This window comes from Sphaerodactylus townsendi, linkage group LG10 (genome assembly GCF_021028975.2).
Source record: "Sphaerodactylus townsendi isolate TG3544 linkage group LG10, MPM_Stown_v2.3, whole genome shotgun sequence".
Taxonomy (NCBI): domain Eukaryota; kingdom Metazoa; phylum Chordata; class Lepidosauria; order Squamata; family Sphaerodactylidae; genus Sphaerodactylus; species Sphaerodactylus townsendi.
In genome coordinates this window covers 47,171,998-47,195,701 of record NC_059434.1, presented here as the reverse complement: position 1 = coordinate 47,195,701, position 23,704 = coordinate 47,171,998, and the positions used below count along the sequence as shown (strand labels likewise).

The 23,704-nt window shown below is 42.8% G+C and overlaps 1 protein-coding gene across 5 annotated transcripts in view; it reads left to right on the top strand.

Annotated features, from left to right (window-relative positions):
- Positions 1-12,871: 12,871 nt before the first annotated feature.
- Positions 12,872-23,704, top strand: part of DCLK2 (doublecortin like kinase 2) — an 85,487-nt gene continuing 74,654 nt past the window's right edge. For 2 of the 5 annotated variants that reach the window (XR_007245597.1, XR_007245596.1), the window contains exon 1: positions 12,872-14,171. Coding sequence is in view for 3 of the 5 variants with exons in the window: in XM_048509160.1 (XP_048365117.1) it covers positions 13,748-14,171 (424 nt within the window). In the remaining 2 variants the exon portion in view is untranslated. The remainder of the gene's footprint in view (positions 14,172-23,704) is intronic. The other 3 variants (XM_048509159.1, XM_048509158.1, XM_048509160.1) reach the window with 2 other exon arrangements.

Sequence of the window (23,704 nt, the reverse complement as noted above, 5' to 3'; positions counted from 1 at the left end):
CATAGAGGTTTCCTCTGTAGGTCATCTGCGCATGATTTCCTTGCAAAAAATAGATGAATAAAGTTGTTTTGCTTAGCGGTCCCATGCACGTGTCATTTTTTCTTTTTTTGTTTTGAGGAAAATGTTTGCGAAGCTACAGCGAACAAATATGTGCCTACTGCAACTTCTCTAATTATGTTGCTGTAGCTTTGCAGATGTCTCCTTCAAAACAAAACAAAAAAGGAAAATGTGTGTGGGATTGTTAGGTAAAACAAACTTTATTCATCTACTTTTTACACAGAAATTGTGCATGGATGAGTTGCAAACAGAGGAAACCTCTGTTGGGAATCTTTATGGAGAATCTGTGGCAGCAAATAAAATGGCAGGCACAAACGGTGAAAATGAAAGTGAGAGGTTTGGGTGGGAGAAATAAAGCGTTTCCTGTCGGCTTTTGTTTGCTCAGCAGGAGGGAAACATCTTCAACTCAAGTTGGGGAAAAAAGATTGCTAGTTTAGTGATTTTCAAAAAGAACAGGTTGAGAGAAAGACTTTTGAGGAAGGCTTTTTGAAGACTTTTGAGGACGAGAAGTGAGCGAACCTCTTTCCCAAACAGCTTTTTAAAACGTCAAGATATTTTATTTCTGCTGTGCAGAATTCACCACTGTAGTCTTTTATGGACAAGTCACACCATTTACTAAGTGTGCACATTGATTTTTAAGTTTACATTTTATGCGTGTTTTCACTCCCAGTCTGGTTTTCTCATTTTTTCCCCTTTCATCTAGACCATTTCAAGCAAAACTTCAGACTAAGTATGCAGACTAAGTATACTTAGTATATTTAGTATACTTCAGACTAAATTATTAAATTCTATAGCATGTTTTATTCATTGTTTATATCCTACCTTCTTCACCATCAATGGTGGTTCAAGGAAATATACATCTGTGATGAATTGCTTGTTACATCATGGAAGTGATAAGACTTCTCCCTAGATTCATTTTGCTTCATATGAAAACTTGTCTGGGTACAGTCATTCATCAGGTGCTGTACTCACCAAGGCACATATGTTAAAAACCTAACCTGTACTTTCCTGTTTTTCCCTTCACTTTCTGAATATGAGAACTATGGCAAAAGCAATTTTCATTTAGCAGAATTTAAACATTGTGTTTCCTTTGGGATCCAGTACTACAATAAAAAGGGCACATATCAGCTGTCATTGTTCTGTTCTTCCAGGAGAATATTAACAAATTAATATTTTACAAGATATATCTGAAAAAACCATTTGCCTTCCTGTCATCTACTATTTATCCCAGATGAATAAAAATACAAGTTCCTTAAAAGACTTTATTTATAGATAGAAGATATATCTAGAGAAAGATAAACATATGCAGTACACATACACATCTGGCTAAAATTCAATAAGGAAAACAAAAACAACTGAAAACGTGGCAAATGAGCAGCTATGAACAAGCATAACAAATGGGAACGTATAGCACATGCATCGCAAACCACATTGTCTCTGCAAGACCAACAAGCGCAGACAGGGAAGCGTTCACAAGCACCGGGAGAAGTGCAGTAATTGCCACCAGAGAGGCCATTTCCAAGCAATGACTGCCTTCCTGAGGTGACCTGAGACCTTCAATGTGTTGCTAAGGGGGTCTTAAACCAGTCATGAAATTAACTAACTGCCAGGAAACACCTGATCCAGTGCTGAATTTCACCCATAAAACTCCAGTGCTTTTAGGAGAAAATCATTACTCTTTTATTATTAATTTTTCTGAACACTGTCTGAAAGAGTGATTGCCCTGAGAATATCAGGAAGGTGTCGTGTTTGACGCAGCTAACATCAGTCTAGAGAAAGGCTTTTTGTTTGTTTTTAATTCAGTCATGTGTCTTGATTTACACATGCACACACAAATGGTATTTAGTTTTTAAGTTCTTCTTCAGGAGATCATGGAGTCTGAGGACACATTTACTTTTTTAAAACTGGCCTTGGATCAATCCCACGGGTATTCCAAGAATGATTTTGTGATTGATAAAAATCATAATCAAGAATCAAGTGCAGAAGCAGCAACAGAAAAGGGCTGTTCAGAGCAGTTTGAGCTACTGTACCAGACACAGAATGGGGGGAAAGGCAACTGACGCCACTCCCTCAATTGCATGGAAGTTGGTTATGTCAAAAGCTCTATGTTCTCAGCAATTTTCAGAAGTTTAGCCCATCCGTCATGACACTGGAACTGACAACTAAATTCCATGTGGATCCTATCCCATAACTTCAAAATTCAACTATGCTTTGGGGGAAAAGCAGCATTGTGTCTCCTGTACTGTTTCTTTACTGAAAGCTACTTGCCTTTATTGACTTTCTTGTCAAATTCTGCATGTTAAGCCCCTACCCTAATGTGCCACTGCTAGTATGTTTTTGTACCAATCTTGTAGTGCAATCCTAGAGAGAGTTACTTCAGCCTAAACCCATTCATTTCAATGGGCTTGGAGTAACTCTGCATAGGACTGCACGGTTGGGCCGCGGGATAGAAAACACTGATGTCTTCTACCACAACCGCTAATATTTAATCATCATCCTGGAATGGTATTAATCATGTATTCTAATATAAAAGAATAAATCTATGTTCACTGGAAGAGTAGGCAATATTTATTATAGATGGCCAAAGGCCATTACAATCAAACATTTAGAGCATAAAACATAAAATGTTCACTGGTCTTCATAAGGGAAGAATCCCACGACAATCAAACAAAAAGTCCCAGTTCCCAAAATCTTTTCCTCCAGGGTTATCTGAGCACCCAGAGATTAGAGCAGGCTTATTTTTCGCTTCCCTGCCCGCCTCTTTTCTTTAATTCAGCCTCTCTCAACATTCTGTCCCTTCTGGAACGTTATTTGGTGTGTTTTTAAAAGATGGCCCATCTTTGGTACAGCGATCTACTGTCCTAATGTGCTTTTGAAGGTCCCCTTAACCTGAAAGGGACCCAGAGCATTGTTCTTCCCCTTCAATATCCATCAGAAGCATCTTCTGTATTGTAAAGAATGTGCTACATGGAAACTGACTCTGAGATTATAAACACTCTTGCAGAGTTTTAAATGTTTTGCTAAAATATTGCATTCAAGATAGAAAGGCAATAGGTACAAAGAGTTGTTATAAGCTGTACAAAAGTCAGGTCAGAGCCAAGTAACTAGGATTTTTCCCAAAGGCAGTGAATGCAGTGGGCTGCTCAGCACTGATTCAGAGAGGCGCATACTTTCTGCTTAGCGTGCACTGGAAGAACAACATAGAAGCAGCTAAATAAAAGGAATGGGTTTGGCAAACAGAAGTAAAATAATTTGCTGAATGGGTTAAAGACGTTCAGACAAGAAAAAAGTACTGGCAATTCCCTCAATACAAACAGCAGCACTGGTTCCCTAACCATAAGTGCTTCTCAAGCCATCCCTTGGATTCAGTTGGGAAGGTTCATGCTCCCCACATGAGAGCACCACTCCATTTCCAGCTGCGCACCAGTACTGAGCAAGTCCCAGAAACACACTCCTGAAATCAATGGGAAGAAAGCTTTACTGCTCTCTCCACATCATTCTCCCGTGAGCAAGATTGGGGTGCACCCTGTGTCTCACATGGGCAAGAATTCAATCTTGAGGCTTGAATTTTATTAAACTGCCATTAAATTTGTACCGGTATGGGTGGCTGCCTTCTCTCACCACGACCAAACCCCATATGTCCCGGTTCGTCCTCTGCGTTCAGCAGAGGCAAACTTACTGGAGATCCCTGGCCCCTTGATGACGCGGCTGGCCTCCACACGGGCCAGGGCCTTTACAGCTCTGGCACCAGCCTGGTGGAACACACTACCACCAGCTGTTCGGGCCCTGCGGGACCTTGGAGAATTCCGCAGGGCCTGTAAGACCGAATTGTTCCACCGGGCCTTTGGAGAGTCCAGCCGCCGATAAGGCCCCATTCTTCCCCCCCTGCTGGCAGGGTCCCCTAACACCATTGGGACCCATCCTCACTTTTCTCTGGAAGAGCATGGTATATGGCTCGTGGGTCCCTATTTTAGAATATACCTGTTTTAGAATTTTATGTTTTATATATGATTTTATGTTGTATACCAAGTTTAATAAATAATAATAATAGCAGCAAAGCCCATTGTTGAGGAGATGCAATGAGCCCTAGAAAAGGGTGGAAGATGGAGGATGTCCCCAGCAATGGGCTTTAGTGAGACTGAAGCAACCCCTCCCCCTTGCTCAAGGTGTGACACTTACTTGGATGTGCATTTGTGGCTCGGGGGTGGGGCAGGTTGAAGAGTGTGGTTTGAGGTAGGAAAGAAGATGAGAATAGATGGAGGGTGGAGCGGAATGGGGTGGGGTAAGGTTGGCAGTGTGAGGCCTGGAGTGGAGGAAGAGTGGCTTGGGGTAGTGGAAGGGTTGAAAGGGCAGGCTTGGGGTGGTAGTTTTGGAGAGGGTGGAATGGGAACCTTCATGTGGAGGAGGTCAGAAAGGTGAGGGATCTAATGGGGCTGGGTGGCAAGGTGAGGCATGGCGGAGGGTTGAAAGGTAAGGTTACGGTGGGGGGGAGGTGTGGCTATAGGTGGGGGGTGGTTGTAGGAGAGCATGAGGGTGGGTAGGGTTAACAGGTTAGTATTGGGTGTGGCAGGGTGGCAAGGTGAGGATTGGGGTGGGGTGGGTTGAAAGGTAATGGGAGGGTTGGAAGGTGTGGCTTGGGGTGGGGAGGGTTTGTAGGTGAGTATGAAGGTGGGGAGGGTTGGCAGGTTAGTATTGGGGGGTGAGTGGCAAGGTGAGGGCTGGGGTGGGAGGGTTGGCAAGGTGAGGCTTGGGGCAGGGGAGGGTTTGTAGGTGAGTATGAAGGTGGGGAGGGTTGGCAGGTTAGTATTGGGGGGTGAGTGGCAAGGTGAGGGCTGGGGTGGGAGCGTTGGCAAGGTGAGGCTTGGGGCAGGGGAGCATTAGCAGGTAAGACTTGGGTGGGGAGGATTGGAAGGTATGACTAGGGGTGAAGGGAGGGTGGAAAGATTAGGATTGGGTGGGGAAGGGTGGAAAGTGGCTAGGGGTTTGGTAGGTGAGTATGAGGGTGGGGAGGGTTGGGAGTTAGGTTTGGGGTGGGGAGAGGGCCAAAGTGAGAGTAGAGGTGGGGGAAGGTAAGAAAATGAGGTTTGGGTGGGGGAGGGTAGGAAGCTGTACATTAGGGTGGGGGTAGCAGGGCTCAGAATTCTTTGTGGGGGCGGGGAAGGCAAGGGAGGGTCCGTGGAGCTGCTCCACGGGCCCGAGCTTATTTGCAGGGGCAGGTGAGCCTAAGAGGGCTTGCTGGGGGTAGAGAGGGGGTGACGGGGTTTTTAGAGCCCCAGAGCAGCAGCGGCAAGGCACCGCTGCCCCAGAGAGGGGATGTGGCCATGTGGGGGTGATTTTCCACCCCCATGTGAGTGAACAGTGGCCACCCAGGGTGTTTGTCTCCAGGACGCACTGTGGAAGCTCCTCCTCTGCTGAGTTGTGACTCAAATGCTGCAGAGGCTATATACTGAGTATCTAAGAAGGTAATTCCGTGAAAGAAAATATGCAGGGGAGTGGGCAGGAAAGTGAGCAAAAAATAGAAAAATAATAATGTATCCTTAATATTCATGTCCATTATTCATTACACTTAGGCACATGACACATGAAGCTGTCTTCTATGGAATCAGAACCTTACTCATCAAGAGCAATATTGTCTTCTCAGACTAGAATTGGCTCTCCAGTGCTTCAGGAAGAGGTCTTCTGCACCACCTACTACCTGATTCCTTTAGCAGGAGATACCTTTTAACAGAAGATACCTGATCCTTTTAACAGGCGATTGACCCTGATACTGTATGCCAAAGAGACCACAGAGCCATAACTTCTCATAGCCTCACCAAAAAGTTTTTAAAAATAAATTATCTGCATAATTTTATTTTTTAAAATAATTACAATATTTTTTCTGGTTCTTAAGAATTATTGCACTGTTTCCAAAATCCACATTTACAGTGCAGTCCTAAAAAGAGTTACACCCTCGAAATTAATGACCTTAAAAAGTTATAACCCTGTTTACAGTTGCACTGTTACACTCCTATCTCATTTCTACCTTCTTCCTGTCTTTGTTAGAAGAAGTTTGAATTACCATAATATCCTTGCATTTTTTTTCCACTTTGCAAAATTCAGCATCTACAACTTTTAAGCATTGACATGTCACTACCAGTGCTAGGAGAAAGGGCACATGCTGCATATGAAAATTAACTTTTGTGTATATTTTTAGTGTTGTCTTGTGATTTCATCATTCATTTATATCCAGTCTATGTGTTGGTATTAAAATGTCCTTCATATGGTACATGAGTTGCATGGGAATCTGGCTTCTAAAAATTCATTATAAAGCCAGATTTGGGGGAAACAATTTGATGGAATAGATTAGGGGTGTGAACTTGGATGTCAGCTAATGAATATTTGAACCAAATCCCCATACTCTTTTGGATTGTTTAAAATTATGACAACAAATAATCTCTGGAAATTCTCAGAAAATACCCATCTTGCTATCACCTTTTTCCCAGTGAGGCAAATGAGATTATCCTGTGTCTCATGGTCAGAACTTTTTCTGTGAATGGATATAATTAGCTGTGCAATGGAGAATGCCCATAAAGGAGCTATGGACCAGTTAGGTTGATCTACCCCAGAAGCCAATGGAGTCCATGAGATTCCAAAATGTTCTGTGGATTTAGGGAGCCTGAGCAAAGTTATGAGTGGAGCTCTAGTAGGCAATAGACAAAGTTGCTCTTTAGTATACATTCTCTCCCTAATAGGCACTTGCCTTCATGGTTCCTTCTAGAGCTAGATACACAGATGAAGGAGAGGAGATAGCTAGTGTGTCATTTGCAGAAATCTAGGGCCAAACAGATATAGTAGACTACAGAGTTCATTTGAAACAATATGGAGTGTCAATGATAGCACTGAAGAAAGCTTATTTCTCCACTACTTTTGTAAAGACTGAATAACACCCACCTATCTTGCATACCACTATTAATCATAATAATAATAGTAAATTTTATTTACACCCCACCCTTCCCTAGCAAAGCTAGGCTCAGAGCAGCTTACAACACAACAATAGGTACACAATATAACATTTACATTTAAAACCACAGTTTAACATTACAATATAAATAATAATAAAACATTTCTAGATTGGTGCTCAATCCCCAAATACCCTTTCAGAAGGATGGCTCAGTCTGGCAGCCACACAATGAACTGGAGGCATATGCCATCAGAGGGTAGTTCAGCAACTGATGAGCTCAAACTCCAAAAGTGAAAGATTTGGCTGTTAGTTGGAATATTTTGGGGCATTTCTTTGCCGATAAAATAGCTCAGATTTCCTCCCACCAGGATGCCATTTTTTCAGTAGTCCATGATGTAAGGTGTTTGTATTATCACCTGGTCTTGGTTACATGGCTCACTTAAGCTTGATCTCCTTGAGTAGTGTGTTCTAGATGTTGTGGAGACTGCTGTCCACAATTTGGACAGATAGCCTGTTTATATATTTACCTCATTTGCATCCCACTGTTCTCCCCAAGGAGGGCCCAAAAAGGCTGACATTATTCTCCTGTCCTCCACTTTATCCTCACAACTGCATTGTGAGGTAGGTTAGGTTTAGAATGTGTGTGATTGGCCGAAGATTGTCCAGAAGCTTGTATGGCAGAATGAGAATCTGAACCTAGATTTTAAGATCCTATTCTGATACTCTAACCACTATACAACACTGTGTTATTGAGTTGGATGACATTTCATTGAAAAATCCTCCAAATGCTTCCATGACTATTTTGGGCTACTAGTTGGCTGCTGTCATCAAGTGACTGAGAGAGCATAAACAGAATGAATCCTGACAAGGTGGAGGTAATAATGGTTACCAAGGCAACTGTCCTTGAAGGGCTTTGATCCCCCTGTTATGTGGTATTTCTTTGATGGATTCTGTTAAAAGCTTCCGAGTGTTGCTCTGTTATTAGAGAATCAGGTCAATATGGTGGATAAAAAGCATTTTTCTGATTTGATAGGTCCAAAGCTTTTCCCATGGGACCTGGTTTTCCTGGCTTAAACATTCCAGCAGCTAGAAGTAAAACAAGCATTCCTTACAAAATCTCACACAAAGTGGAGACCCTTTGCTATCACTCTGAAATATTAAATGTTCATTCCCCACCCCCGCAATACTTGCAGAAGCTACAGAATAGTTAGACATCTTCTGTTACTATTCTGAAATCTTCTGTTAGATAAAAAAATGAAACACTAATAATTTCACATATCAATATTACTTGTTGAATCATATGAGTCAAGAAGCAATCAAGCTATCAGTATTGATCTTACCATATCATCTGGTAAAAGCCAAAAGTACATGTTTCCCTACTAGCTCTTATAGATGAGTTTAAACATCAAACATGAAAAGCAATTCCATCTGGGTTTTATTTTTTCACTACAGTTTACCTATGCTGAAACCTAATATATCCCACATACTAAATATAATATAGAAGTATGAAAGTATCCCAGTCATATGTCTAATGCTAGCAAGTATAAACAACCAGAAATACAAGCAATAATACATGCCATAAAAGGAAGTATAATTAGAAATAGTATTTATAGCCCAACCAAAAGTGCCCTGTTACTTGCAGGAGTGCATTCATAACTAGAAGTGGAAGTACTCCTTCTATGAGGAAAATATGTGTATGTCATTTATGATAAACATACTCCCTTTGTGTTCAATCTTGAGATTGTTTATAAATCTTAACTCAAGAAGACTGTAGTTTAAGTAGTTATGTGACACTCATAAGCATTAAGGATTCTTTTTCTGTTCAGTCCTCCTGAATTAAAAAAGAAATGTAATCGACTGAATGATGCTAATAATGTAAATCTCTTCAAGAAAATTAATATATATGCTTTGAAAAAGTAATAATCCATATTTGATTAACATTGCAATAATGTACAGAGAGAATCAGAAATCTAGAACAGATACATTTCATACTCTGAGATAATCCATGTCCCTTATTATCAATAATTTTGGCCCTTTTCACACTGGTACTTTAACATGTGTTAAGGCAGAAAATAAAATATTTCCTCTGTAGAGTTCTCCATTGTTTTTGGTCCCAAGAAGTTTTATTTGCAGCCTCAAAATACTTTATAAGAATGCCCTTTTAAAATGATTCTTTAGTTGAAACATTTTTAGAATGGCTTCATTTCCCTGTTAAGATTTTCCTCATGCCTCTCTGCCTTCCCTGTACTTCTTCATTGGTGCTATTTTGTGAGCTCACTCTGTCCCCCTCCCCTGTCTTTAGAGCCTTTTTTCATTGGGGGGGGGATTTTTCAAGAACTGTAGGAGGTACAGAGGATTGTAGCACACCACTGTGAAGCACGTTTTGGCAGGGTACTCTAAGAAGGGGGGAGAAAACACAAGGTAGCCAGGAATCATTTTCAAGTAGTGAATGTGGACATAAATCGTGGTAAAGGATTGAAAATGTTGCAGAAATGTTTTTGGAGATTTGTGCGGATAGGACCATTGTTTTACAAACTGAAGGGCTATGATGAACGATAGAAAGGAGACAATTTTGAATTCCCCCAATCCCCAAGACTTCCTTCTTAATGATTCTTTAAGCTTTCAAGAGCACAGGGAAGCTGCACCCTCTACATCCTTCAATGGACTCTAAAGTGCTGTCAACATTTGGTGCTCCTGATGCATATTCTGTACTTGCAAGCCCTCTCCCTTCTTTCCTTCTGGTTAATTTAAAAAATGATATTTTACAGAATACTGGATAGATTCCCGTGAGAACACAGAGGCTTCATCTGTGGATGGCCAGCTTTGCTAGGAACAGCTGCCACCCAGACTACTATTATATGAAGAAATGGTTTGATATGAAATGTATTCATCTTCAACAAGCCCATAACAAAAGCCCATAACTTGCTCAAGGGCTGCTTTCCCACCCTGAAAGATAAAACGGGATGTCATCATTATCCTAAGGACAGTATACCCCAAGCCCCAGGAAACATCTCCTACAGCACTTTGTTGCTACTGATGGGGAAGGGGAGGGCAAAAGGAGCGATGCAATTCTATGAAGAATTATACCTTTCTAACATTGCAATCCACAGGGGTGGGGTATGTGTGTGTGGAAGGGCTGTGGAGCTGGCAAGACCCCAGCACTAGTGTCATTGCCAGTCCACGTGGCATGAGTTGCATTTACACTGCTGTTGTGACCACTTACACCAGTGCCAGGAAGCCCCATAGCTCTGTGTCACCCAGGTGCTTCCAATGCTGGTGTTCAAGAAGATTCTACGGTATTTGTGGTGTCAGGCCCTGATACACACAAACTTGCTAGACAAGTGCCTTTCACTTAGTTTATATTTACCAAAGCTAATCTCCATAGATCATGGAAGCATTTGACTTCCAAGCCCTTTTTAAAAAAGTAAATAATGAATACTAAGCTTGTTTATATACCATGAGTTAGAAACACTAGTGCTCAGTTCTGATCTCTATTATGCTCAGGAAGGTCATTCATTGTAAAGGAGGTTATTTCATTTGTATTCTGCATGAAGAATTATCCTAAGTGTATTTGTTCAAAAGTCTGATTGTTTAATGAACTCTTCCAAGTACCTGTGTACTGGACTGCAGCGCTCAGTATATTTCGCAGTCTGAATGGACATCCTCTCCTATCAGCTTTCTCAATGCTGCTATGTGGGACCAAGGCAAAAACTGTTCACTAGATATTACAAACAACCAAAATGTAACTAGAGCATTACAAACCATACAAGTCATTCATGGGACTTGCAGCTATACTGTAACTGATAGTTCCCAGTGGCAACTCATGAGTAAATACATTGCAGCTATATTGTAACTGATAGTTTCCAGTGGAAACTCATGAGTAAATACAACAGGAACCATTGCACTGGAGAAGGACTTCCTGCCTTCTCTCTCAGCTGTTTTCTGCAGGTGAAACAGCCTGGGCCATAGGTGGGAGTCAGGGTCGTATGATCCATAAGGCTGAAGCCTAGGGGCCTTTCAGGGACTAGGGGCCCACCTTTCTTTTTTTAGCTGAGGTACTGTTACCAGCACCCTAGAACTTTGGCCTTTCTGACAGGTGTTGACTGAGCAAGCGTGCAAGGTGGTTGAGAGCAAGTTGCAAGGCACAATCGTAGTCAGCTAAGATTTATTTTGTGTCAGTGGGAAGGAGGAGGGAGACAGTGGGGCAATGGCACACTAGTGTAGGGGTTGTGACATGTAAGCACCTCCCTTTACACCTCCATGAGCACCTTGATCACGTGAGTGAGTAAAATTCTTAAGAAGACCCTCAAAATGAATATAGGGCTATGTACTACGGTTTAGTACCTACCGTATTGGGATCAGGCTGTCAGCTGTTGTGGGGTGAAAGATTGAAGCGCCAGAGGGGGCCCAAAGTACCTGAAAGCCTAAAGACCCAGCCATGGGTTAATACAGCCCTGGTTATACTGTTATATCCCCTCCGGGGATGGGGCGGTATAGAAGCCTAATAAAATAAATAAATAAATAAATAAATAAATTATTTTTGTGGGGAGCTAGCATGTGCAAGTGTCCAGTGCATGAGCTAGTTCCCAATATAGCAAACTGTTCCTCTGCTATGGTCCCTAGGCTATTTCAGCTCCTGAAAGCAGGTTAGAGGAAAAGGTGCTTCTGGACTTCCTAGTTAAACTCATCCTGCCGTGCTACCACTGGCTGTGGAAAAATAATCCCAGCATTGCTGGCAGCAGCATATTGTGGGCAAAAGTCACATCCTTGCTTCTTCTCATACCTCTGCTGGCTGTGAGGAAGACAAAGTCAAAACCCTTAGCAGTTTCTGGCACTCCAAGGACCACTTGGCTTTCTTGGGCAGTGAACTGGGCTGGTCCTGGCAGGGTTAGGATTCGCATCTGAGGTATTTGTGACAGATTGACCCATGATGGTTTTTTCCCATCTCAAAAATGGAAACAGTATTTACATTCCTCAGGCCACAGTGAGATGGTACAGTAAGAAAGAAATCAGTGGGTAGTCTGAGAACGGACCATTAGGAAGTCCAGTTGTGAGTTCACCACTCAAGCTACTGCTTGGAGCATTGCAATTTAAGGTGGAGAGGGAGAAGGTGACAGCTATGACATTGCCACCTCTTAGGTCTGTCCCGCTACTGCAAGGAAGCTCCAAAGGTGCTGATCTGGCTCTGGGTGACAGGTTTCCGCCCACCCAGATTTAATTTAACACATTTAGACTGTGCCCTTTCTTTGAGGAAGTCAGGGCAGCACATACCTCTCCTGCACTTCACTGAAAACAAACCTATGAGCTGGGCTAGGCTGACCCAAAGTCACCCAGTGAGTTCATGGCTGGGTGACAATTTCAACCCAGGTCCTCCAAATCCCTATCAAAAACAACAACAACAGTGCCATGCTGACCTACAGTACCTGCATCTGCTTGTGGCAATGAAATACCTTCAGCCAGTTCTGTTGAGGAGCTAACTTAAAACAGAAGTACATAAGAAAGACAGGGAAGAAGAGAATTTAAAGAAAGCTTTTGCATAGCTACAGCATTGCACTAATTGTCATGCTGAGCAAGAAATACTACTCAGTTCTGTGCTAAATGACTGAATTTTGCTCAGGCTTGGAGTGTCAGCATGCAGCTTTGGGGACCACAGTTGACATCTCCCCAGGAGTTCATCGTCAAAATAATATGCAATAATTTTGATAAACGGGTCTTTAACGAAAACGATTGAAATAAAAAGGGGACTGCTCAAGGATGCCCAATGTCACCGCTATTGTTTATATTAGCATTGGCAGGCAGTGTTAGCTACAAGGATGAACAGGAGCCTGTTTAGGACCCAGCGACAACCAGCGGTTGACCGTGTCACACACCGCATAACTGTTAACACACATTGGTCGGCTTGCAGCCGCTGCAGCAGTTCGCTCCTCCTGTTGGGTTTTCTGCGCCTGGCTTCGGAGGAAACTGCCGGCTGAGGAAAAGGGCCCGGGAGGAAGGCTGATCCCCGCCCTCCGTTTTGTTTTCTTTTGCTTTCCTCGCCCTCCGAGGAGCCTTGGTGCGCGGCGTTGCGAACAGTCCATTAACACTGGGAAACTCTGCAAGGCTACGGCCGCCGGTGGGAGTATGCGTGCGCCTGCGCGGCCGCCTTGGACGGATTTGGAGAGCTTTGGCATTGCCTACGAGGCGGGTGGGAGCGAGCGGGCAGTGAATGCAGCAAGCGCACCAGGCGTGTCCTCCTGGGTAGGCGTGCGGTTGTAATCAATGGGGATTCTGCCTCGTCTCCGGAGGCTCTAGTGGGTGCGCCTCCTCCGTCTCCCTCTGTTTTAGCCGAGAATGAAAGGCGCCTCGGGCAGGCTGCCGGCAGCATCCTTTCTGCACCCGGTGCGCGCCTGAGGCTGCATGGCCGCAGTCTGGAGGCTTCGCGGCTCCCTGGGCTGGCGTCGGCGACCTCGGGTTGTGTGCGGGCGCGCCTTGCGTTTGGCCGGGAGATGCTGAGCTGAGGTTGCGGGCGAGGGACGTGGCTCAGGCAGCTGGAAGAGGGCGATCGGCTCTCCCCGGATGGACACGCAGTCCCGGCGCTGTTGCTGCTGTGTGGCTTGGACACGCCGAGGGACTGCAGTCTCCCGCCCTGCTCTTGGCGGGATGCTGGGCTAGCTGCGCTCTCCAGGGCGTCTGGTTGGGCGGGCTGCGCGCTGCGGGGAGGCGGTCGGTGTGTGTAGGGTAGGCTCGGAGGGCAGGCGCCGCAGCTCTCCAATGGCCAGCCGCCGGAGGAGTATCGAGTTGGAGCATTTCGAAGAGAGGGACAAAAGGCATCAGCGCGCGGGCTCCCGCCGGGGAGGCGGCAGCTCCACTTGCAGCAGCAGCTCCGGGCCCAAAGGCAACGGGCTCATCCCCAGCCCCGCGCACAGCGCCCACTGCAGCCTCTACCGCACGCGCACCCTGCAGGCCCTCAGCTCGGAGAAGAAGGCGAAGAAAGCGCGCTTCTACCGCAATGGGGACAAGTACTTCAAGGGCTTGGTCTATCCCATCTCCAGCGACCGTTTCCGCTCCTTCGAAGCCCTCCTTGTCGAGCTCACCAGGACCCTGTCGGACAACGTCCACTTGCCCCAAGGAGTCCGCGCCATCTACACCATCGATGGCAGTCGGAAGCTGACCAGCCTGGACGAACTAGTGGAGGGTAAGGGAGGTGGGGGCCTGTGCCTGCGGAAGCCACCGGGGGAGGGGGGGGTTTAGGGCAAGTGGCCTTTGCACAAGTGACTTGAGCTGACCTCGCCCACAATCGGTAGATGACCTCACCCAGCTCCAGCTGATTTAGTTGTTTCTAACTGAGATGTCTCCTCCTCCTCCTTAGTCCCTTCTGCATTCCTGGTCCAAAAAGTGTCCAGCTGTGCAGTAATAATGCTCAGTGGAAAGACAAAATATTTACTAACTCACTAGAGATGCTCACATCTTTTCATTTGCATGAAAAGTCCCAATGGAGTTGAGATGTAGCCAGAAGTTAATTATTCTGCATAATTCTTGCCTGGTTTAGAAGTAGGATCCCTGCACATTCAGAAGAGAATGATAGTCATGCACATGTGTACATAAATAGTTTGGGAACAAAGTATGCCAGTAATGTCTCTTTGGTTTTGCTAGAAAGATTTATTACAGCCATAGAAAATTCATGCCTTTCAAAAGTCACTTTTCAAGGGTGTAACATGCACATTCTGGAATCATATGAAATGTGCAGTTGAAGATACAGAATCAGATCTCAGAATTAATTTCAGCTCTCACAGTGCTCATTCCTGCTTAACTTCATAATTTACCTCTTCTTTTTCAAAACCGCATCACACTCTTGAAGGGCTTCAGACAAGAATCTCAAGAACTCGTGAAAGGTTTTTTGTACAGAATGGTGCAAAGCTGAATATAAGAGGTTCTTGAGATTACAAAATATGGTAAAGTCACATAAAACAAAGCAGATTATACCGATAAGGCCTATTTTTGCCTTTGCCATATGTGGATATTCATATTAATGTACATATATTACTTTCTTATGAAGAATTTTGTATTGCCAGGGTGTACTCTGGTGTGTTTGTTGCTGTCTGTTCTTTTGTTGTTGCCTAAGAAGTACATTTAGTTCATTTATTGTAATTGGTGGCCTTCTGATTAGTGTGTTTTAAGAATATGCAGGTCCACCAGGCTCATGGCTGGGTAGCTTTTTCGCTCTAACAAATATGTCTCCAAAATGTGTGACCATGGTATCTTTGGAAACAGCTGCAACAACCCTGCTTTGTGGAGGTGCTGGTTTACATTATCCTGGCTGCCAGGGCCGGAGTGAGGGGGAACCGCAGCCGGTGTACGCATGTGCCCTGTGCACTTGCCACACCCCCACCATGCCCCTGCACTGGAGCACATCTGATGCATCGCGCGCACCCCGCCCCCTTGGCACCACGCCACTGCTGGCTGCTAGCTTAGTGCTGGTTTTCCTCACTCACTTGGGTGGGATTCCGAGATAGCATGAACCCAACACAGTGGTAAAAGAACATTTGCCTGAAGTTCCTTTGTTCATCCTAAATGCTTTAAATGCATAGCTCACTAACTAGATGAGTCCTTTAGTGCCTTGGAGACCAACAAGATTTTTGGGGTTATTAGTACTTGAATGGGAAACCACCAAAGAAATATAGAGTTGCTATGGAGAGGCGGGCAATGGCAAACCACCTCTGAACGTCTCTTGCCTTGACAACCCTTCAGTGTCTGTTGGCTGCTGCCTGATGGCACTTTCCACCACCACCAAGTTTTGGAGGGTCAACACTCACTTTGAGAAAAATCTTATTTGTCTCTAAGGTGCTAATGGACTCAAATCTAGCTGTTCTACTGCTGGCCAGCCAGCTGCCCTCTGAAACGAGTCTGCCTAAGCATGGTAAAGATTATGGGAACTGCATAACTTATACAGGCAAATCAAAACCAAGTTATTTGATTAACAGTGTCATACTATGCGAAGTTACACCATTCAGAGTTACCCATTTGCTTCAACTGAACCTATTGAACAGTCCATTTATACTTTGGTTGTTATATTCTCCGACCATGATCTTCACTGCTTTTTGTGGGTTTCCCTGAAGTTCTTAACTGGTGAACAAATGACACGCAAAATCGCTGCAGACCTTCATTTTTCATTTTGTGATGTCTTCTTCAGGACAGGTCTTGTGCAACACTCACATTAAGGTTGTTCAAGTTAAATGATATTCTTGTAGTGCTGTCCATGATAGTGATCGCAGATCTGATCGCTGTGTCAAATTATTGAGAAATCTTTTCCTACTTGAATTTGAGGGACTTTTTATTCTCATAAGCCTTATTAGTGTCCATGGCTTTGTGAGGAAGTTTTCATGTGTTTTTGAGTTAAGGAAAGGAAGTGTTGAACATTCTTCAGTATTAATTTTGAAATGATTTCCTCTCATTTATCTGTTACCATTAAAATAATGTGTCTTAGACACTGAGGTATTAATAGCAGCAAAGATTTAGATAAGTCCATCTTTGCACACTGTGGATTTGTCGTCATTTATTCTCTAGTTTCTGGGAATCCCAGCAGTATGTTCTGCTCACTGACATGTACTTAAGTGAATATTTTACAAACTGCTGCCTTTTAACCAAGAGAAAAAAGTTTCTTACCTGTTCAGAATTCCTGCTATTCCTGCTACTCTCTGAAGCTTATCAGTGTTGATAGTCCCAACTCTGCTTACTGCTTGCTAAGATGGTTAATGTGTCATATTGGACAGAAAAAAGAACCCCTATTTGTAAAAGAGTAGCTTTATCATATTTGGCATGTGGCCTTATTAACTAAGGTCGATTCCCCATGGTCAATTAATTGTGTGATACCGACACGAAATAACCAGGTTTCAGCAAGAACTCCCCACTACCTGATTGCCGAACACAGATTCATCCTGGTTCTAGTGATCCCTTTCTCCCTTATCGCGTGTATTTTCAGAACTTTCATGAAAGTGCACCTTTTTAAAAATCACGCACCAAATCCAGATTGGTGGGGAGGATCGGGGTTTGAATCTAGATTTGTTTTTCCCGCCTTAGGGAGTGACGCAGAGCTTTCCAGCTAAGCAGAGCATGGCAGGCTGTGCGCGAAACGCGTGCAGCCCTTTTCTTTTTGTTTCGTGCTGGCAGAGGCTATGTTGAAACGTGGCTGTGTGGAACGTAATTTCTGTGCCAACTGTAAACTAAAATTACACTTTTGTGCCAATGCAGCTGTGTAGGTAAAGAGTACTGAAGTTGCACATAAACGTAGGTTAGCACAGAAAACAGCTACTGTCCTATTTACGCATGTGCATGGTGACGTAGCTGCGCAAAAAAAAGTCTGTTGCTCAACATAGCGCTACAGCCAATTAGGACGAGGAAGAAAGAGCCACTGAGCAGATTGCGCATTCGATCGCGTGATAGTGGGAATTGCCACACTGTTTGAAAGCATGATAGACATGGATGTCCTTATCACACACACTCTGCAGTGGGGAGGGTGCCAATTCTTTTGGAACCTGGTTGTATCTAGATTTAATTTTTCAGCGGGGAAATAGCCTAAATTAACTTGCTTCTGAAGGCTGCAACAAATAATTTAAAATGCACAGATAAATTTGTAAATGTTGAACAGTTTTTACTATGTACTAGAATGAAGAAGTTAGAGAAATAGTATATACTTTTGCTTTCTATAAATAGTTGTAAACACTCTTTTCTGTATTTTCTTCTGCTTTGTTTTAAGCCAGGCCTTGACAAATTTTCTTTGACTCTAAAAGCCAGCCCAAACATTTATGAGCCAAACTCATTTTTCAGCCTCTAGGGGGTTTGTTTTAATGGCCTAACTCTCTAATTATTACTGTTTCAAAACCTTAATGTTAAACTCTTCACAGTTTCTCATAATTTTAAGCTTTTACAAAATATAGTAAAATGTAGTATATAGGGCTACCATGTTTGTTACCACTACAAGAAAAAGCTAGTATATAATTCTTAACCTAATTTTTCCCCAATTTCATTAACGATTTAAAAACTTTTACTTAATTGAATGTTGGAGCCAGTCTAGCAGGCAACTGATTAGGAAATTATTTAATTTACTACCACTAAATGGTATCAGGTTAACATACAATCAATAGTAAGATTTTATTTTTATTTTATTTTATCTTTATTCTCATGTATATTTACATCATATAGCAAAACATATTCTGATGTGAAATAAGTTTGTATTTTGGAGGATCATTGAGATCCAAACTAGACTTTGTGGCTGCAGCTCCAACCCATGGCTGCTGATGCCATTTTAGAGGAGAATTTAGGCATTTAAAAATTGTAAATGTGGCAGTCTTGTCACCTACCTCCCAATGTATTTTCAAGTTCCGAGTCATGGGATGGGCCCTCACAATAATTTTTAAACATCTGAATGCTCCTGTAAAGTAGACATTTACAATAAAATCACTGTTTCCACTATAATGAAATTTCTGGTGGCTAGAATTTGTCAAGCAATTATGTAATGTGTTCAATAATAACATTATAATTTAAAAAATCATTGCTAGCTCAAACAGTCAGTCTTCTTGGGGGTTTTTTTTTAGGTTTTAAGGACCAGATTAGTATTGTAAAACGAATGAATCTAATATGCAATTTCCTGTCTCAGTGGTAGTCTCTTATTAAAAGTGGCAATTTCACAGGGCACCTGAGGAAAACAATCAAAATAATATGTTGGTTGTTGTGGGTTTTCCAGGCTGTGTGGCCGTGGTCTGGTAGATCTTGTTCCTAACGTTTCACCTGCATCTGTGGCTGGCATCTTCAGAGATGTATCACAGAGAGAAGTCTGATATACTAGACTCTCTGTGATACACCTCTGAAGATGCCAGCCACAGATGCAGGCGAAACGTTAGGAACAAGATCTACCAGACCATGGCCACACAGCCTGGAAAACCCACAACAACCAGTTGAATCCGGCTGTGAAAGCCTTCGAAAATAATATGTTGTTTTGTATAAATTTATATGGTGCCTGAGGGCTGAACTACATGTTACTTGAGAAATTCAGTCCCAATATTATGTCCCTACATTTTATTTGTTAAAACGTTGGTTAGTGTCAGCAAGTAAGATTATTGGTATCACCCGCAGTTAGTACTACAAAAATGGTGTTGGAGGAGAGGTAAATGCTTCTTTCATCACACCCCAACCTCAGTTAAGACCCAGAAGTATCTCCATAGTAAATACGTGTGAAATCTGGCTCGAGTAATTCAACTCTTGATACCAACTAGTGAGGGAAGCATCTTATTGGTGTTGGAATAACCATCTGGTAATGGGGATTATCCCTGTTCACATTTAGCAGAGTGCACGGGTGGCTGAGAGCACAGCAGAAGCCTTACCTCCTGTGCAGGCATGTGGGGATCCCATGTGCACGTGAGCTTGCACAAAAGAAAGTTGGAGTCAGTTGTAGTTTCTAATCTAACAAAAAGAGTATTTATTAGTGAGCTCCATTCTGGATAGAAAGGTAGGTAGATAGGTTCACTAATCTATCCTAATCTAGCTGGATGGAGACAGATGCATGGAGCACCCATCCTCCCTCTAGGCATGGTGAAAGTAAGATGGAGAGAGTCCGAGAAGAAGGCAGAAGGAAGTCCCTGAGAGTATCAGTCTAACATCAAAGCGATAGAGCCAGCATGATAGAGTAAAGATGTCAATCCCTAGGCACTGGCTATCTAGTAAAGTCCCGTCTGTGGGTTGAGGCAGCAAACAGCGTAAAGTCCTTCTCTTCCTAATTGGGAGGTGGTGAAGTTATATTGGACAAAGGCAAACCTAAATAGCAAGTTCTTTGCTGTCTTTTGTATTTCACTTTAATGGCCTCAGTGGTGTCACAGTTGGAGTTACTAGTTTCCACCTGTTGCAACTGGAGTTATTTGTTGTAACAAACTTGCCAAGATAAGAGAATGGGCATTATAATTCTTCCTCATGCCAGATGCTATAGTTGTTGTTTCTTGTGTGGTTTTTCAAAGGCCCTACAACCTTTCTTTAACGTGTAATTTTGAATACTAATTTTTGGAACTAGTCGTGTATTGAATATCCTTTACCTAAGTTTTGCTTGTTGCTAAAGAGTATTTGTTTACTGTACTCCAAAAAACGCTGCCAGTGTGACTTCCCAAATAACCAGATATCTTTAGTACTCTAAAATCATGTTTATGGGTTTCATGTATCGGCTTTTTATTCACCAGTCCTGTGATTTGCTGATATAATTGGCATAAAGCACATGGGACAGATGCCTTTTAAACAGGCATGCTGGAAAGCCATATGGGAGATTTTCCTATTGATGATAAGGTAGCTCTGCTATGAAGTATTTTTCATCTGTTATGAAAAAAGGCATTTCGCTGATGCATGTAAGGGAAGGGAGGAGAACACTTTGGAATCAATTACATACTTAATTATTTGACTGAAGAATCTGACCTATTGTTTCTCTCAAACTACTTATGTAATATTAGGACATATTTAGACCAATGTTCAGTAATACTATATAAATCACAAACATCTATTCCTTCACTAGAACATCCAGGCACTAGCATAAGTTGTCATGGGTTCATTTTCATTGTTTACATTTTTTAGTCTGTTATTATTTTTATGGTAATTCTGCTTTCTACCTCCATTCTAGAATTGGTTTCAGAATGGTTTGACTTGTGAGGTAGCTTATATCATAATTTTATAGTTAAGGACCTGCAACATGAAATCAGGATGACAGCTAATAAGAATAATGTGCTGGAATTCTGCTGTCTCTAATTCGGGTCAATTAGATCACCCAATAAGGTACTAAGGGCTTATGGATATGCAGGGTCTGACTTTAGAGATGCAAAAGTTGATTTCAAAGTAGCGGTGTATTACTAGAATGCTGCCAGACTTCCCTTTGGCAAGTTGCACAAGCAGTTCCTGATTTAAACATGTCATTGTCAGGAAAGGAGAACATTCTTGTGTGATGTTGCACACACCCAGCGCCTCATTTAAGCTTTTTCCTCAGCCACTATGCATGCAGTATTAGTACGGCAGAGATATTTAGCCCAGATGCATGCTAAATTGGTGTACTTATGTCCCAGGCATAGTGGAATCATATGCAAAGAGGCCAAGTTATATAAGTTGCTGAGTGTATTCAGCGTTGCACGTGTAAGATCTTCTTGCCTTCTGGTGTCATGGTTAAACAAAGCCACACTTGACATATTGTCAAATGGCAGTGATTTAAAAATTATTAACAATCTGTAGGTAAGGTGCAATTTTTTGCCTGTCAAGTCCTATGTGATTTTTTTCTGTTGTTGGAACTCTTGTTTCTATGTTTTGTTTTGCCTGTTATGAACTACACTCATTATATGAGACTAAGAATGGTGAATCTAATTAATGAATGGGTGAATTTACAGCAGGAGAAACCATCAACATTGTTATAAGTTTCTTCACTCTATTATTCTAGTCGAGAACAAGATAGAACAAAGCAAATAAAGATGGCATAATATCTAAAATTGATTTGTTTGTCAGCAGGAATGTCTATGCTTTGAAGATTATATTAACCAATAACTGCTAGTGCAATCTTGAATCTTTGGTTGGTACATATGGCTTGTTAATATTAGATTGCCAGCTTTTTCCATATTTCTGGCAACATGCTACAGTAGCCTGGCAAAGATCCATGTGGATCTGGATGATTACACATACTAGTGTGCAATGCAATTCTGTTATAGTAATACTTTCTTCCTTATGAGTTTTTGGTAGTTTAATATTTTATCACTGGCCAGTGTTCATATTCATCCTCAAAGCCACATGATAGTTGATGATGAGTTGATAATAACAATTATAGTAGCAAGACAAAATCTATGGATTTAGTTGAGTGGGATTTTCTTGCTTCTTTCCCCCCGCTGTAAAGTCCACCCATTCCCCACCATCAATTTTGTTTCTCAGAAGTATCATAGGAGCAAAATGAGTAAATGCAGTGGGGAGGGGCTATAGAAATCAGCTTCCTCTTGTTCAAATGCAAATTCCATTTTGTCAAGGAAGTTACATTGTTATGTGTATGTGTATTCAAATACGTGTTTTATTTTAACAGGACATTTTATGTACTTTCCAAAAGGAAGTTACTACATATGGCAGTATGGGCTGCTATTTGCAAGCCTTTGGTAAATAGATAATGATGTTCCTAATCTAAAATCACCTTCAGAAAATGTTTTGAAACAAAACAGGGCATGGTGGGGTAGGTGAATAAAATTGTGCATACTCTTAACAATTTGTGAGTGTGTGGAAATGGCAGATGATTATGAACTTTTAAGAGATTTTTTTAAAATTGTAGGCGTTGGATTTAGATTAAGAGCCTTTCATCTACTGTTAAAGTATACAATCTCTAAACATAAGTATACAACCTTTATATTATATGTCCTAGAGTTTGCATTGTTAAAGTATACAACCTTTAAATTATATGTCCTAGAGCAGGGGTAGGGAACCTGCGGCTCGAGAGCCGCATGCGGCTCTTCTGCCCTTGCACTGCGGCTCCATGAGCCGAGCCGCCGGCCCCATCCTTGCCCGCCCTGCAGGCAGCAGGGCAGGTGCACCAACTGCCCACGCCGGCTGGGCTGCGCCGCGGGCTTCCCCTCTTGCCCGCCCCATTGGAGCGGGGCGGGCGCTTTCCCGGCAGCCGGCAAAGCTGAGCCGCCGGCTTCATCCTTGCCCGCCCTGCAGACAGCAGGGCGGGTGCACCAATTGCCCATGGCCGGCTGGGCCGCGCCACGGACTTCCCCTCTCGCCCACCCCATTGGAGCGGGGTCAGGTGTATTCCCGGCGGCCGCCGAGGCCGAGCCGCCAGCTTCATCCTTGCCCGCCCTGCAGGCAGCAGGGCGGGCGCACCAACTGCCCGCGGCCGGCTGGGCCACACTGCGGGCTTCCCCTCTCGCCCGCCCCATTGGAGCGGGGCGGGCGCTTTCCCGGCGGCCGGCGAGGCCGAGCTGCTGGCCCCATCCTTGCCCGCCCTGCAGACAGCAGGGCGGACGCATCCATGTGCTTCTCAGAATGAGCGGAGTAAAAGGTAAAAAAACCCCAATATCTACAGTGTTATCTTTATTTTAAATGTCAAAAATTATTTGCGGCTCCAAGTGTTTTCTTTTCCCGTGGAAAATGGGTCCAAATGGCTCTTTGAGTTTTAAAGGTTCCCTACCCCTGTCCTAGAGTTTGCATTGGTAGACTTATTCCGTAACATCACTGAATCAAAACATTTTCATTAGCAATAGCATAAATATTAACTATAACCCAAGAGATAAATTACTTCTGCAAATTGATGTGAGCTTTCTAAAGGGAATTAATAAGAGCAACATCAGATACTTTTGTTGAGTAAACGAGGATCCTTTGAGATTAAAATCATAAGTGTTTAAGAAACCACCAGCATGTTTATGCAGACTGCAGCAAACATTTAGTGTGTGTTACATGCCTATTATATATACTACAATTGTGATTTTGGCGAGAAGTGCATTTGGTCTAAAATTTAGTTTTTAAAGCTCCAGATCATTTAAAATGTTGCTGTAGATCTTATAATTGGATCCAAAGTATATATGCTAAACAATGAGCCAGAATATTGATAAATGATTCTCTTACTGAAGAATTGCAAATTGGAAAAGGTTTACGTCAAGTCTCCACTTTTATTTAGCTTAGTATTAGAAGTGATGGCATCAGCAATTAGACTAGACCATTAAAAGATGAAGAATTTAAGAT